This window comes from Mercenaria mercenaria, chromosome 2, assembly GCF_021730395.1.
Source record: "Mercenaria mercenaria strain notata chromosome 2, MADL_Memer_1, whole genome shotgun sequence".
NCBI classification, from domain to species: Eukaryota; Metazoa; Mollusca; class Bivalvia; order Venerida; family Veneridae; genus Mercenaria; species Mercenaria mercenaria.
Genome location: NC_069362.1, coordinates 57,152,556 through 57,168,671, shown reverse-complemented (window position 1 = coordinate 57,168,671; position 16,116 = coordinate 57,152,556). Strand labels below are relative to the sequence as shown.

Here is a 16,116-nt window from a genome sequence, read left to right as displayed (position 1 = left end):
ACTCTAGAGGTCACATTTTTCATGGGATCTTTATGAAAATTGGTCAGAATGTTCATCTTGATGATATCTAGGTCAAGTTCGAAACTGGGTCACGTGCGGTCAAAAACTAGGTCAGTAGGTCTAAAAATAGAAAAACCTTGTGACCACTCTAGAGGTCACATTTTTCATGGGATTCTTCATGAAAGTTGGTCAGAATGTTCATCTTGATGATATCTAGGTCAAGTTCGAAACTGGGTCACGTGCGGTCAAAAACTAGGTCAGTAGATCTAAAATAGAAAAACTTGTGACCACTCTAGAGGTCACATTTTTCATGGGATCTTTATGAAAGTTGGTCAGAATGTTCATCTTGATGATATCTAGGTCAAGTTCGAAACTGGGTCACGTGCCTTCAAAAACTAGGTCAGTAGGTCTAAAAATAGAAAAACCTTGTGACCTCTCTAGAGGCCATATATTTCAAAAGATCTTCATGAAAATTGTTCAGAACGTTCACCTTGATGATATCTAGGTCAAGTTCGAAACTCAGTCACGTGCCATCAAAAACTAGGTCAAATAATAGAAAAACCTTGTGACCTCGCTAAAGGCCATATTTTTCATGGGATCTGTATGAAAGTTGGTCTGAATGTTCATCTTGATGATATCTAGGTCAAGTTCGAAACTGGGTCACGTGCTGTCAAAAACTAGGTCAGTAGGTCTAAAAATAGAAAAACCTTGTGACCTCTCTAGAGGCCATATATTTCATTACATCTTCATGAAAATTGGTCAGAACGTTCACCTTGATGATATCTAGGTCAAGTTCGAAAGTGGGTCACGTGCCATCAAAAACTAGGTCAGTAGGTCAAATAATAGAAAAACCTTGTGACCACTCTAGAGGCCATATTTTTCATGGGATCTGTATGAAAGTTAATCTGAATGTTCATCTTGATGATATCTAGATCAAGTTCGAAAGTGGGTCACGTGCCTTCAAAAACTAGATTCAGTAGGTCAGATAATAGAAAAACCTTGTGACCTCTCTAAAGGCCATATTTTTCATTGGATCTGTATGAAATTGGTCTGAATGTTCATCTTGATAATATCTAGGTCAAGTTCGAAACAGGGTCATGTGCGGTCAAAAACTAGGTCAGTAGGTCTAAAAATAGAAAAACCTTGTGACCTCTCTAGAGCCATACTTATGAATGGATCTCCATAAAATTGGTCAGAATGTTCACCTTGATGTTATCTAGTTCAAGTTTGAAACTGGGTCACGTGCCATAAAAAACTAGGTCAGTAGGTCAAATAATAAGAAACCTTGTGACCTCTCTAGAGGCCATACTTTTCATGGGATCTGTATGAAAGTTGGTCTGAATGTTCATCTTGATGATATCTAGCAAGTCAAGTTTGAAACTGAATCAGCTGCGGTCAAAAACTAGGTCAGAAGGTCTAAAATTATTAAAATCTTTTGACCTCTCTAGAGGCCATATTTTTCAATGGATCTTCATGAAAATTGATCTGAATGTTCACCTTGATGATATCTAGGTCAGTTTCGAAACTGGGTCATGTGCGGTCAAAAACTAGGCCAGTAGGTATAAAAATAGAAAAACCTTGTGACCTCTCTAGAGGCCATATTTTTCATGAGATCTTCATGAAAATTAGTGAGAATGTTCACCTTGATGATATCTAGGTAAAGTTCAAAACAGGGTCGCGTACCTTCGAAAACTAGGTCAATAGGTGAAATAATAGAAAAACCTAGAGACCATATTTTTCAATGGATCTTCATGAAAATTGGTCAGAATTTTTATCTTGATAATATCTAGGTCAAGTTCAAAACTGGGTCAAATGAGCTCAAAAACTAGGTCACTATGTCAAATAATAGAAAAAACGATGTCATACTCAAAACTGGGTCATGTGGGAAGAGGTGAGCGATTCAGGACCATCATGGTCCTCTTGTTTAAAATCCGTGTTAAATAGTGCAGTGTAGTAATTCCGGATGGTATTTTTATTTCAACAAAACTGAAATCATTATCACTTATAAACAGTTTTTCTGATTTATTTTCGCCTTGATGTTAAACATTTAGCCTGTGTATATTGTATGACATTTTGGCATTTGACAGAGTCGGACTTACCATGATGAATAATATTTCAAAGGTACTATTCATTTGCATGACGCTAATGTTAAAGATTTCTTAAGAATGTAGGACTACTTGTGTTTTATCTTTGTATCTGTCCCAAGAAAATTTCAACGCGCACAGCAGAGTAGGGCCCCGACAAAAGATGTCTGAAGAAAACATCATCTAACTCAAGTAAGGATTAAGAAGCAAGACATGTGGTGGCACATTTGGCAGTTATATACAGAGAGGGGATTCTGGATACGGTTCTGGGACAACCTGTGATTGAAATGAATCGAAACTGCTGCCTCACCCTTGCATGATTGTAAAGGTGACTAATAGGGTCTGAACACTTAGATTTACTGTATCTCTGTGATTAAAACATGTATAAAAGTTTTGATTCCATACCTCATATTTTTTATTTCGATGTAAGTAAGATGTGAAATTAAAATTTTTAGTCCTGTTTGGTGCCATATAACCTGTACTGTGTTTGTGTGCCGTAAAGCCCAAGTAAAATTCAGAAGGTTTGAAATCCTACAAGGAAAACGTTGCATTCGGTTTTGTTTAAAACATTGCCATCAGGAGGAAGGGATATAAGGAAAACTAACCCCACCCACAGGCAGCCATGTTTCTTAACAAATCAATGTGGCTTGATGGAATTTGGTAGGTCACCCAAGGAACATTGCTGTCAAATTATTTTAAAATCAGGCTAGCTGTTTGAGCGATGAATATTTTCAGTTTTCTGCATATCTGTATAGGGAAAACTAGCCCCTACCCTTGCCAGTCATTTTTTTTTTTTTTTAACAAAATGATTTGAAGGAATTTATTATGGGGTCACCAAAGAAACATTGCTGTGGAACTATTTTGAAGTCAAGCCAGTGGTTTCAGATTTACAAAATTTTCCATATAGGAACAAGTGGATCGCTCACCTGAGTAATATGAGCTACATGTTTTTTTTTGGGGGGTTTACAGCGCACCAACACAGTATAGGTTATATGGCGCCAAACAGGGCTACAAATTTTGGTTCCACATCTCATTTACATCGACATAAAAACATGAGGTATGGAATCAAAATTTGCATACCTGCTGGAATTACAGAGTTACTGTAAAACCAACCTATTAGTCGCCTCTTACGATCATGCAAGGGTAAGGCAGTGGTTCCAATTATTTTCATACACAGATCGTCCCAGAACTGATACTAAAATATTAAGAAAGTAGGTCAGTAGGTCACTGAATGTCAGTTTTAAGATCGTTTTTAAGTTTTTCCTTTTGGTTGCCATGGCAACCAGAGTTCTGCATGAATTTCAATACTTTGGGCAATTTTGAAAGGGGACCACCCAAGGATCATTTCCTGTGAAGTTTGGTGAAATTCTGCCCAGAGTTTTTCAAGATTTTTTTTAGAAATTGTTGACATACGATGGACACTGAGTGGTCACAAAAGCTCACCTTGAGCCTTTGGCTTAAGTGAGCTAAAAATTTGTCCTGGGGCGGGGCCAGTTTTTGCTAGTTATTCGTAAAAAGGCCCATTTTGCACGTGCACCACAAACAAGCCAGGTGACCGTTATATTCCGTATATTTAACCTTAATATCATCCAGTGTTGACCATAAAACCAGTTTATATGATTTAAATTTCAAGCTTGATCGCTTAGGCCAAAATAAAAGAATTTTCAGAGTGGGTACATTCTTATGACGGCAAGTATACAATATTTGTTAAAATGTATTTTATATTCCCTAAACAACAAAAAGAAACTTATTTTGAATCTTGAGCATGGTTTACTAGGCCTTGCAAAGAATACATCTTTAATGAACATAAATACAGCAGAATGTAGGTCACAGATAATTAATTATGTCAGAAATGAACAAAGCTTTAAGTAACTGGAAGTCGTGGCATAATGTCATTTATCTGGAAAACATATAATAAAACAAGGACCTGGCATACACATATGAAAAATAATCCTACATATAAATGTCATCTGGTTAAAATCGAAACATTACCCTCTTCCTAAAGATTAAAAAAATGACACAGTAACAAAAATGTTGGCACATGAAATAATTCCAATTGATACCTTGTAATCTGCTTCAAATTTGCTGATCTAAGATCTTAAATCAAGGGCAAACATTTGTAAGCAAACAGACCTATACAATTCATTTGAGCATATGAAGGACAATATGTTGATTTGCAATATGAAAAGTTCCATGAGAATCTACGCTATTGAAAAATTTCTGTTTAAAACATTAAAACTGATTTTCCAATAGACTCCCATGATAAGTACTTGTGTAAGGTCCAAATGTGGCAAAGAATCAATACCACAACCCTTTCTTTTGTATCTACTGAATGTTTTAAGTATATTATGAAGTTAAAACTAGAGATTGTTTTTCATGAAAAATGCATGTCTCCCACCACATACCATGCAGAAATTGCAAAATACCACAAATTAAGGGCCATATCTCGTGTCACAGTGGTAACTCCTGTGAATTTTGGTGGAATTCCAACCAGTGGTATAGAAGTAGCACAGAGTAAACAAGGGTAATATACACAAATATCCTTCTCACTAATCACTCGTGAGGTTTGGTGAAATTCGGTCTAATTCTATGCAGCAAGTAGTTTAAACACTGTAAAATGACAAATCACGTGCCATAACTGAAAATCACTGAACCAGAACATGCCAGTGATGTGTAGAACAAGGCTTGATAATTCCTGTAAGGTTTGGTGGAAATCTGCCTAACTGTGTAAGAGAAGTTGCAAAAATATCATACAATTTGACAAAGGGTAAGAACTCCCCTAAGATAATTGAACCAGAACATGCAGACAATATGCAAAATAGACTTGGCACTGACCTGTAATATCTGGTAGAAATCCACCAAATTATATAAGAGGAGCTAAAACATACTAAACTTTGATGAATCAAGGGCCATAACTCTACTGAAAAACACTGAACCAGAACATGCCCTTGATGTGCACAACTAAGCTTAGCATTGATTACTTTTATGAAGTTTAATGTAATTTCTACTTGTATCAGAGCAGTTACCTGGACAAGAAAAAATACAAAGAATGTAGGACCATAACTCTGCTGAAAATCGCTGAACTAGAACATGTCTGATATGTATAACACTCCTGTAAGGTTTGGTGAAAATCCGCTCAATAATATAAGAGTGCCCAAAACATCATAAAATTTGATGAATCAAGGGTCATAACTCTGCTGAAAATCATCTAACTAGAAAATGCCGATGATGTGCACAACTAGGCCTGGAAATGATCATTTTTGTGAAGTTAGGTGTAAATCCATCCAGTGGTGTAAGAGGAGTTGTGTAGACAAACTGTGACAGACAGATGGATAGCATTAAATCGGTATGTCTCCCCCACTACATATTGTTTAATCAATCTGATCAAAATGTGCTGAACTGATGTAATGTCATTAAAGAAAGTTCTAAGACACAAAATATAAAGTACTAGCAATAAAAATACACAAACATTTCAATGTCTTTACTAGTCAGTATATACTTCAGACATAAAACCTTATATGAACTGATAATAAGTATGGAACACAATACACATGCAGATGTCTTGCATCTACACAGCTAATGCTAGCACCTCTATTAAATTCATCTACTAGTTAACAGTTTATATCACAAGACTAGATCTGGAATTCCTGAACATAAATGATACAAGATTACTTCTCCATTTCCCTTCATAAACTAACTTGTCCTTTTCCCTTTGTAAACTACTTCTGTCTTGTCTGATAACTTCTATAAGTTTAGTTCTGATATTTCATCCAGCTTATTAGAGTATGGTTTGATAGCTGGTTTCACTTCAACTTCTAAAAATCTCTTCACCTGCAACATACAAATAGAACTGATGATTTACAAGTACTTATATATGCAAAAAACACTACTCAACACTCACATAACATGCCAAAACCATTTCAGTGTAGACCCTACAGAACAATGCAGCAGTTGATACATGTATTACAAAATTTGTCTCAGCAAGTTAAAGACAACTTTTCCACTCAGAAGTTAAAACTTCTTTGCAGAATTCATAACTTTTAAACTCTTGGAGAAGTTATGACCTTAAAACTTCTCTTTGGAGAAGCAATGTCCTTGAAACTTTTCCATGGAGAATGTATGACCTTGAAACTTTTCTTTGGAAAAAAAATGACTAAAACTTTTCCAAGGAGAAATTATGACCTTGAAACTTTTCTTTGGAGAAAAAATGACTTTAAAACTTTACCATGGAGAATTTATGGCCATAAAACTTTCTTATAGAGAAGCATTTCCAAACATAAAACCTTAAAACTTTTCCAATGAAATGTTATGATCTTAAAACTTTTCCATGGAGAATTAACTAGAGCTATCACTAAAGGTGATGAATGTACCCCCTGCATGCACTGACACAGTACATTGCAATTTGACGCACACAAGATTGCATAATTATGTGGACTGTATGTATATAGACTGTATGTATACAGTATAGTAACAAAAAGCAAAGTCCCATAACTATGCAGAATATTTATCTAAAAGAACATAACATGCACCATGCACAACTAGGGTTGGTACTGATCACTTGTGTGAAGTTTCATTAAATTGTGTGCAAGGGTTCGGAAGATTAGGCGCACACAAGATTGCATATGCAGACTGTATGTACATAGTATGTTAACAAGAAACAAAAGTCCCATAACTCTGCAATTTTTGTTGTTGAAAGAACCTAACATGCCCAATGCACAACTACTGTTGTTACTGATCGTTTGTGTGAAGTTTCATTAAATTGTGTCAAGGGGATGAGGAGAGATGGTGCGCACAAGATTGTGTCTATGTATATAGTATAGTAACAAAAAACAAAGTCCCGTAACTCTACAAATTTTTTTTCTGAAAGAACCTAACATGCCCCATGCACAACTACTGTTGTTACTGATCATTTGTGTGAAGTTTCATTAAATTGTGTCAAGGGGATGAGGAGAGATGGTGCGCACAAGATTGTGTCTATGTATATAGTATAGTGACAAAAAACAAAGTCCCGTAACTCTGCAATTTTTTTTTTTCTGAAAGAACCTAACATGCCCCATGCACAACTATTGTTGTTACTGATCACTTGTGTGAAGTTTCATTAAATTGTGTCTAGGGGATGAGGAGAGATGGTGCGCAAAAGATTGTGTCTATGGACAGACAGATGGACGGACAGACAGACAACCTGAAACCAGTATACACCCCCTTACAACTTTGTTGTTGGGGGGGGGGGGGGGGGGGGGGGGGGGGGGGGGGGGGGTACAATAACCTTAAAACATAACGACCTTAAAACTTTTCCAATGAAATGCTGACCTTAAAACTTTTTCATGGAGAATTAATAACCTTAAAACATAACGACCTTAAACTTTTCCACTGAAATGTAATGAACTTAACGCTTTTCCACCAAGAAAGTTAAGTCAGTCATTACAGAGAACATACACTTAATCTGGGATTCAACCTTTGCCCACTCAAATGAAAGTATTTGGTCATAAAAATACATGGCTATGGCCAAGCAATAAATGTCCCCCACCAGATTTGTCATTTACTGTCAGAGGAACTACAATTTTTACAATGAAACTTAACCAGAAAAGCCTGCATATTCTCCAAGTAACAGATCATCTAAGTCAGGTATCATGAAAAAAATCTCTTGTAATTTTAAGTTATGTTATGAAAGAATACACCAATTGAGACAGGACAGAAAGATGGACAAATGGATGGAGAAAATGAAAAAAAAAAATTAATGTGCATGTTCTCAACACTGTCTTTTACCTGTTTTTCATGAAAAAACTCTTTAGACCTGGTCCTGTCTCGAGTTTGTTCAAATATTTTTGTTGGACCCCTTTCTAGGGGCCACAAGAGTTTAAAATATAACAAGAGCTGTCACAGGAGACAGCGTGCTCGACTATTTCGATGCTGGATAGTGAAACTGGGCACATCTGAGGAAACTAGAGCTATCACTGGAGTGTTTAATGACTCCAATTGTGGATAAAGATATTGCACAATAGCCTGAGTCTATGTCAAAAATATCAACTTAAAGTAATAAGAGAGGTAAAGATAAAATGTATCTAAACACTGTATAAGTATATCCTAAGCAAAAAGGGGCATAATTCATTAAATACTGGTGCCAGAGTTATGCACCTTGTGTCATATGGTGTGGGTGATGATGTTGAACAACTATTTTAAGTTTGAATCAAATCCATTCAGTAATAACAAAGACAGAGTGACAGTGCACGAAAACTTTAACCTAAAAGTCTAAGTAAAAAGGGGGAATAACTAATGAAACATTGGTGCCAGAGATATGCACCTTGCATCATATGGTGTGGGTGATGATGTTGAACAACTATTTTAAGTCTGAATCAAATCCATTCAGTAATAACAGAGACAGAGTGAAAGTGCATCAAAACTTTAACCTAAAATTCTAAGTAAAAAGGGGAAATAATTCATGAAAAATTGGTCCCAGAGTTATGCACCTTGTGTCATATGATAAGGGTAATGATGTTGAACAATTGTTTAAGTTTGAATCAGATCCATTCAGTAATAACAGAGATAGAGTGAAAGTGCATAAAAATTGAAATTCTAAGTAAAAAGGGGAATAATTCATGAAAAATTGTGCTAGAGTTATGCATCTTGTGTCATATGATGTGGGTGATGATGCTGAACAACTATTTTAAGTTTGAATCAAATCCATTCAGTAATAACAGAGGTAGAGTGAAAGTGCATCAAAACTTTAACCTGAAATTCTAAGTAAAAAGGGGGAATAATTCATGAAAAAATGGTGCCAGAGTTATGCACCTTGTGTCATATGATGTGGGTGATGATGTTGAACAACTATTTTAAGTTTGAATCAAATCCATTCAGTAATAACAGAGATAGAGTGAAAGTGCATCAAAACTTTAACCTGAAAATCTAAGTGAAAAGGGGGGATAATTCATGAAATATTGGTGCCAGAGTTATGGCCCTTATGTCAGATGATGTGGATGATGATGAGGAATAAGTATTTCAAGTTTGAATCAAATCCATCAAGTAATTACAGAGATAAGTTGAAAAAAGAGAAAGTGTAAAAAAACTTTAACAAAGGTGGGGACGTGGAAAGACACCGACGCCGGGTCGAGTAGGATAGCTCTCCTTATACTTCGTATAGTCGAGCTAAAAATTACCGGTAACATTTCAGCAACTTCTTCACAGCATAGAAATTTGGACCACATGTATAATTTTTTTATACAGATTTAAATACTCTATCTTGACTAGTCTTAATCATGACCTACTTCCTTAATAGTTGTAATCATGACCTACTTCCTTGTTTTTGAAGATACAGCATAGAAATCTGGACAACATGTATAACTTTTGTAGTTGACAAAATATTGAAATGTTTTTATCTTTTTTTATTTCCAGATGATTTTCAATTTTTTCTACATTATTTAAGAAGACCCAGCAGACATACTAAATGTTATAAAATAATTGTTAGTGTAATATAGACAGACCTGTTCTGGTGCCCGGCCAATGAATGTAGAGGGATCTAGGATTTTACTGAGCTGACTATGTATTGGTGTGAAGTATGCTGAACGTTAGTGTAATATAGACAAACCTGTTCTGGTGCCCGGCCAATGAATGTAGAGGGATCTAGGATTTTACTGAGCTGACTATATATTGGTGTGAAGTATGCTGAACGTTAGTGTAATATAGACAGACCTGTTCTGGTGCCCGGCCAATGAATGTAGAGGGATCTAGGATTTTACTGAGCTGACTATGTATTGGTGTGAAGTATGCTGAACGTTAGTGTAATATAGACAAACCTGTTCTGGTGCCCGGCCAATGAATGTAGAGGGATCTAGGATTTTACTGAGCTGACTATATATTGGTGTGAAGTATGCTGAACGTTAGTGTAATATAGACAGACCTGTTCTGGTGCCCGGCCAATGAATGTAGAGGGATCTAGGATTTTACTGAGCTGACTATATATTGGTGTGAGGTATGCTGAACGTTAGTGTAATAGAGACAGACCTGTTCTGGTGCCCGGCCAATGAATGTAGAGGATCTAGGATTTTACTGAGCTGACTATGTATTGGTGTGAGGTATGCTGAACGTTAGTGTAATAGAGACAGACCTGTTCTGGTGCCCGGCCATGAATGTAGAGGGATCTAGGATTTTACTGAGCTGACTATGTATTGGTGTGAGGTATGCTGAACGTTAGTGTAATATAGACAGACTGTTCTGGTGCCCGGCCAATGAATGTAGAGGGATCTAGGATTTTACTGAGCTGACTATGTATTGGTTTTGAGGTATGCTGAACGTTAGTGTAATAGAGACAGACCTGTTCTGGTGCCCGGCCAATGAATGTAGAGGGATCTAGGATTTTACTGAGCTGACTATGTATTGGTGTGAGGTATGCTGAACGTTAGTGTAATAGAGACAGACCTGTTCTGGTGCCCGGCCAATGAATGTAGAGGGATCTAGGATTTTACTGAGCTGACTATGTATTGGTGTGAGGTATGCTGAACGTTAGTGTAACAGAGACAAACCTGTTCTGGTGCCCGGCCAATGAATGTAGAGGGATCTAGGATTTTACTGAGCTGACTATGTATTGGTGTGAGGTATGCTGAACGTTAGTGTAATAGAGACAGACCTGTTCTGGTGCCCGGCCAATGAATGTAGAGGGATCTAGGATTTTACTGAGCTGACTATGTATTGGTGTGAGGTATGCTGAACGTTAGTGTAATAGAGACAGACATGTTCTGGTGCCCGGCCAATGAATGTAGAGGGATCTAGGATTTTACTGAGCTGACTATGTATTGGTGTGAGGTATGCTGAACGTTAGTGTAATAGAGACAAACCTGTTCTGGTGCCCGGCCAATGAATGTAGAGGGATCTAGGATTTTACTGAGCTGACTATGTATTGGTGTGAGGTATGCTGAACGTTAGTGTAATATAGACAGACCTGTTCTGGTGCCCGGCCAATGAATGTAGAGGGATCTAGGATTTTACTGAGCTGACTATATATTGGTGTGAAGTATGCTGAACGTTAGTGTAATATAGACAGACCTGTTCTGGTGCCCGGCCAATGAATGTCGAGGGATCCAGTATTTTACTGAGCTGACTATGTATTGGTGTGAAGTATGCTGAACGTTTGATCCTCTCTACAAGGTCATTGTCTCCACCCTCTTGTTTTACAACATTTCCTGCCTCCTGTGATAACACACGAATCTGTTCATGACATTCCTGAAACACACATTATGTTCATGAAATTCTTAAAACACCAGAATAATTATGGTCATGAGGTTTGTGTAAGACACATTATGTTAATGGAATTCTTGAAACAGACAATCTCTCAACAACGTTTCTTAAACAAGACAATATGTTCATGACATTCATGAAACATATACTTCGATGAGATTCCTAAAGAACACAATAAAAAAACAATCAAAGGCCTGAATGGCCTGAGTCGGCTAATGATTGATGTACTGACAGTAAAGTCTACCAGTTTCAGTTTGTTTTTAGTTTTTTTCGTAAAATTTCATAACACAGCTCGATATTTACCCAAAATATTATATCCGGATACGATTACACTTTTCTCCAGTTTGAACAATATATTTTACAAATTGTGATGATACGAAGACATTTAGCAGCAATTGGCAGTATCTGACATTAAAGTTTACGGTTAAATTACCTCTTATTTAAATCTTTTCATAAAAAAGTTGTTTCGTTTCGTGAAAGCAGCCAAACATAGATGATCTACTTTCGATTTCAAAAACTACAAGAAAATACAATTTAATGTTTCGCCGATATGTTTATTTTTCGAAAAATAAGAATTAAAATCATTTTTAATATCAGTAGTAACTAAACAAACCAGTAAGAGCTTCTTCTTCCGATAATTTATCCGTTTACTGACTGCAAAATTCAACCCACGCAAAGTTTATAGAAATCATACGATGTGTGTTTACGTTCAATGTGGGAGAATTAAGGCTGATCGGCTATGTTACCTATGCATCCAGACGATTCAGATTTTGTTTTTAAAAAAGCATTGTGTGCGTTTCTGTAATTTTATATACGTTTTTATACGCTTAGAAATTATTAGACATGCGTATTTGCATTATTTCTATACGTAATTTACGCTAATACGCATCTTATCTGGAGCCCTGTGGAACTATTTTTTGTCTTTCGCTGGATGTTACCCAAGCTTTGTAAGCCTGCGCAATTCTTAAAATGCACATTTATGCTTAATGAGTTACATTCAAGTATTGCACAATTACAAGTCATAAATATGACAGATTACATCGTATATTGGTCATAGCAAAGGGAATTGACACAACTTAACTTCATTCATGCAGTGAACTGTTTGAAGTTTGAGAAATCTAATGGAACTACATCCCTTCACTGTGTTATTTGGTCCATTTAGAGAATCGTTGGATAGCAAGGACTCGTCAAAAGGCTTTCAGCCTTTAGCCGACTCAAAAAAACAAAAGGGCCACGATGGTCTAGGACTGCTCACAAAGTTTTATAGCATAAACAGTAAATTAAGAATGTGCAATTTTGAAAGAGGATCATAATATGCTCTAAGGTGTCAAAACACTAGTCATGCCCGCAGCAGCTGAAATTTTAATACAAATATAGATGGCCTTAACAATTTAAAAGAGATTACTGTAACATTTCTGTGAAATTATTTCAAAACTAGACATTTTTGATAGGAACCATTCGTCTGAACAATCCAGACAAACAAGGCAGTTGTGGGAGACATGCACTTTTCTCAAAAGCATCTCCAGTTTTGCTTGATTGCATTTGATGTTTCCAATGATCTTTCAATGAATTTTATTAATTAATAGCATAAATGTTAAATATAATGAATAAATATGAAGCATAAAGCGCTATAAATTTATAAGAAGATATATTACCTGTCGGTCAGCACCAGCTTTAACCATAGCCATGATGATATTCTCTGATGCCATGAAGGGCAGCTCTAACTTCAACCTTCTCTCAATCACCTGTCAATGTAAATTCCAACTGTTTTAATATTGTTGTGAACCATTCACCCTAGAAATAACATACAAATTACAATCTCACTGGCTGCATTGATAGCAATCACATGTCAGCATTCTAGCAGCATGAAAGTACAAATTCTCAGGATGCTGTAATGGGTATCTGATATGTGTCGCCTTTTCCCATAGTACCGGTATCAAAATAAATTCAAAATGGCAGTGACAGTGATAAAAGTTGGGATGTGAATGTCAAGTTCAACTGAAAAAACATACCTTTGGATAGACAACAAGTCCCTCAGATATGTTCTGTAATGTGCTCAGTATTATATCAGCTGTTAGAAAAGCTTCTGCAAGACTTATTCTCCTGAAAAAAAGTGAGTTCATATAAAACAAATATTCTATGAATTTATAAAGAAAAAGTTTCCTATTTAGCATCATTTGTTCCCTGATACTTCAATTTAAACAAACTAATTTTAAAGGGTTGTTTGTTTGAGGTATTTACTAGCTAAAACAATGCAAGTTTCCAAAGAACAGAAATTCCCTATCTATGAAATGTTTTTTGTTTTTTGTTTTGGATTAGTGTCGCCAAGTGGTTTAGAAGATATGGAGTAGACACAAAGTTAAGCTATTTGACCTTTGAACTCCAAGTATGACCTTGACCTTAGACCTGGTATCTATCTATTTTAAGTTTAATTACGGTCCATCTGCCCTTTCAGACACAATGAAGCATATAAATGCCACGTAGAGTATAGACCGCGAACATGCCCCTTATCATGTTCTTAAAGTGTGTTTTGTTTCTAATGTAGGGGTATTGATTACCACTCTGCAATTTCCAGAGAGTTTCGTCCAATGAGCATTAATTTAGTAGCCAAATTGAGACTGTAAGTACAGCGGCCAATGAGACCTAAACGTACTCCAGTCAGGCTGTGACCTTAGACCTAGTCCCAGCCATTAAGAATATATAGAGTGAACACGAATGCTGACAAACCCCAAGGTATGGTGTTAAATTTATAATTGTAATTTCTAAGTGTGATCTTGACCTTTAAGGTAGGGGTATAGGTACCATGGCAGAATGTCTTTTGATGTTGATTGTGTCAAGATATTTGAATATGCACATATAAAAAAGAATGAGCGTTTAAGGTTTAAGGAATCTTTATTGATTTGAATGCGAAGTCGTACACCTGGGATTTTGTTTGGCATTTCACTCAGCCAGACCAGAGTTATGGCCCTTAACTTGGCTGAAAATTGTGCATAAAAGGCATAAACTCAAACTATCTTGTATCTGGCACTATCTTGTAGGAGAGAACCATACAATGATGCTACAGAAAAGTTTATTGAAGATCCATCAAGCAGTTCCTGAGAAAGTCATTTAAAGGTATTTCTATATAAAGCTTTGAAAGGCCCCTTCAAAAGGGCTGAATAACCTCATTTGAATAATTTTGAGAGAGGACCTTATAATGAGGCTACAGAACAAGTTTGATGAAGATCCTTCAAACAGTTTTTAAGAAAGTTGTATAAAAGTATTTCTGTATTTACCTCCAGCAGCCCTTAAATAGGAAGAGATCCATGTTTAAAGGTTTTCCTATTTTAAGACACAGTGGCCCTAAAAAGGGGGTCAAGCAGAATCATTTGAACAAATCTGTAAGGGAACCCTGCCAGGAAGCTACAGACTAAGTTTGTGTAATTCTGACCAGCAGTTTCAGAGGAGATGTCTATGTAAAATTGTGGATGAAGGATGCCATACCATCCGCCTACACCTAAAGCCCACCCTGAACTTTGCTAAATATGAAACCTGTTAGTACTATCATCTACTGAGTAAAATGGTACCTGTTGGTACTATCATCTACTGAGTAAAATGAAACCTGTTGGCACTATCATCTACTGAGTAAAATGAAACCTGTTGGCACTATCATCTACTGAGTAAAATGGTACCTGTTAGGACTATCATCTACTGAGCAAAATGGTACCCGTTGGCACCATCATCTACTGAGTAAAATGGTACCTGTTAGGACTATCATCTACTGAGTAAAATGGTACCTGTTGATACTATCATCTACTGAGTAAAATGAAACCTGTTGGCACCATCATCTACTGAGTAAAATGGTACCTGTTAGGACTATCATCTACTGAGCAAAATGGTACCCGTTGGCACCATCATCTACTGAGTAAAATGGTACCTGTTAGGACTATCATCTACTGAGTAAAATGGTACCTGTTGGCACTATCATCTACTGAGTAAAATGGTACCTGTTAGGACTATCATCTACTGAGTAAAAAGGTACCCATTGGCACTATCATCTACTGAGTAAAATGGTACCTGTTAGGACTATCATCTACTGAGTAAAATGGTACCTGTTGGCACTATCATCTACTGAGTAAAATGGTACCTGTTGGCACTATCATCTACTGAGTAAAATGGTACCTGTTGGCACTATCATCTACTGAGTAAAATGGTACACGTTGGCACTATCATCTACTGAGTAAAATGGTACACGTTGGCACGATCATCTACTGAGTAAAATGGTACCCGTTGGCACTATCATCTACTGAGCAAAATGGTACCCGTTGGCACTATCATCTACGGAGTAAAATGGTACCTGTTAGGACTATCATCTACTGAGTAAAATGGTACCTGTTGGCACTATCATCTACTGAGTAAAATAGTACCTGTTGGCACTATCATCTAGCGTTCTCTCCATCCACTGTGTAGATGCTGTCATTAGAGGGTCCTGTACCAAACACATAAGATGTCGAGCCAAAGCACAACAACGCTCACTTCTCATTGGATTTCTCTTGTATGGCATGGCACTAGAACCTTACAATAGGAATAAAACTAACTTACACTTGAATGAATACACATGTCCATATCATGGAAGACTTTTTACTGATATGAATAAATAAGAAGTCAAAACATTGCAAAAACATCTCTGCTAAGCTACATCTTTATACTGAATTCATATCTGTTAATCATTTAATTTTGTGGGAATGACTTTTGTCTTTTTCCAAAACAGCTACTGGTATTTCTGTGTATGAAGTTTCAACTCAGAATATGTAGTTATGACTGG

The 16,116-nt window shown here is 36.5% G+C and overlaps 1 protein-coding gene across 1 annotated transcript in view; it reads right to left on the bottom strand.

The window, feature by feature from the left end:
* Positions 1–5,550: 5,550 nt before the first annotated feature.
* The window catches only part of LOC123564006 (adenylosuccinate lyase-like), a 32,507-nt gene continuing 21,941 nt past the window's right edge, over positions 5,551–16,116 (bottom strand). Inside the window, exons 10-14 of the mRNA XM_053536658.1 lie at positions 15,719–15,866; positions 13,325–13,415; positions 12,968–13,057; positions 11,121–11,297; positions 5,551–5,915 (exon numbers count right to left, since the gene is read on the bottom strand). Of these exons, the coding sequence (XP_053392633.1) occupies positions 5,829–5,915; positions 11,121–11,297; positions 12,968–13,057; positions 13,325–13,415; positions 15,719–15,866 (593 nt within the window). The 3' untranslated portion in view covers positions 5,551–5,828. The remainder of the gene's footprint in view (positions 5,916–11,120; positions 11,298–12,967; positions 13,058–13,324; positions 13,416–15,718; positions 15,867–16,116) is intronic.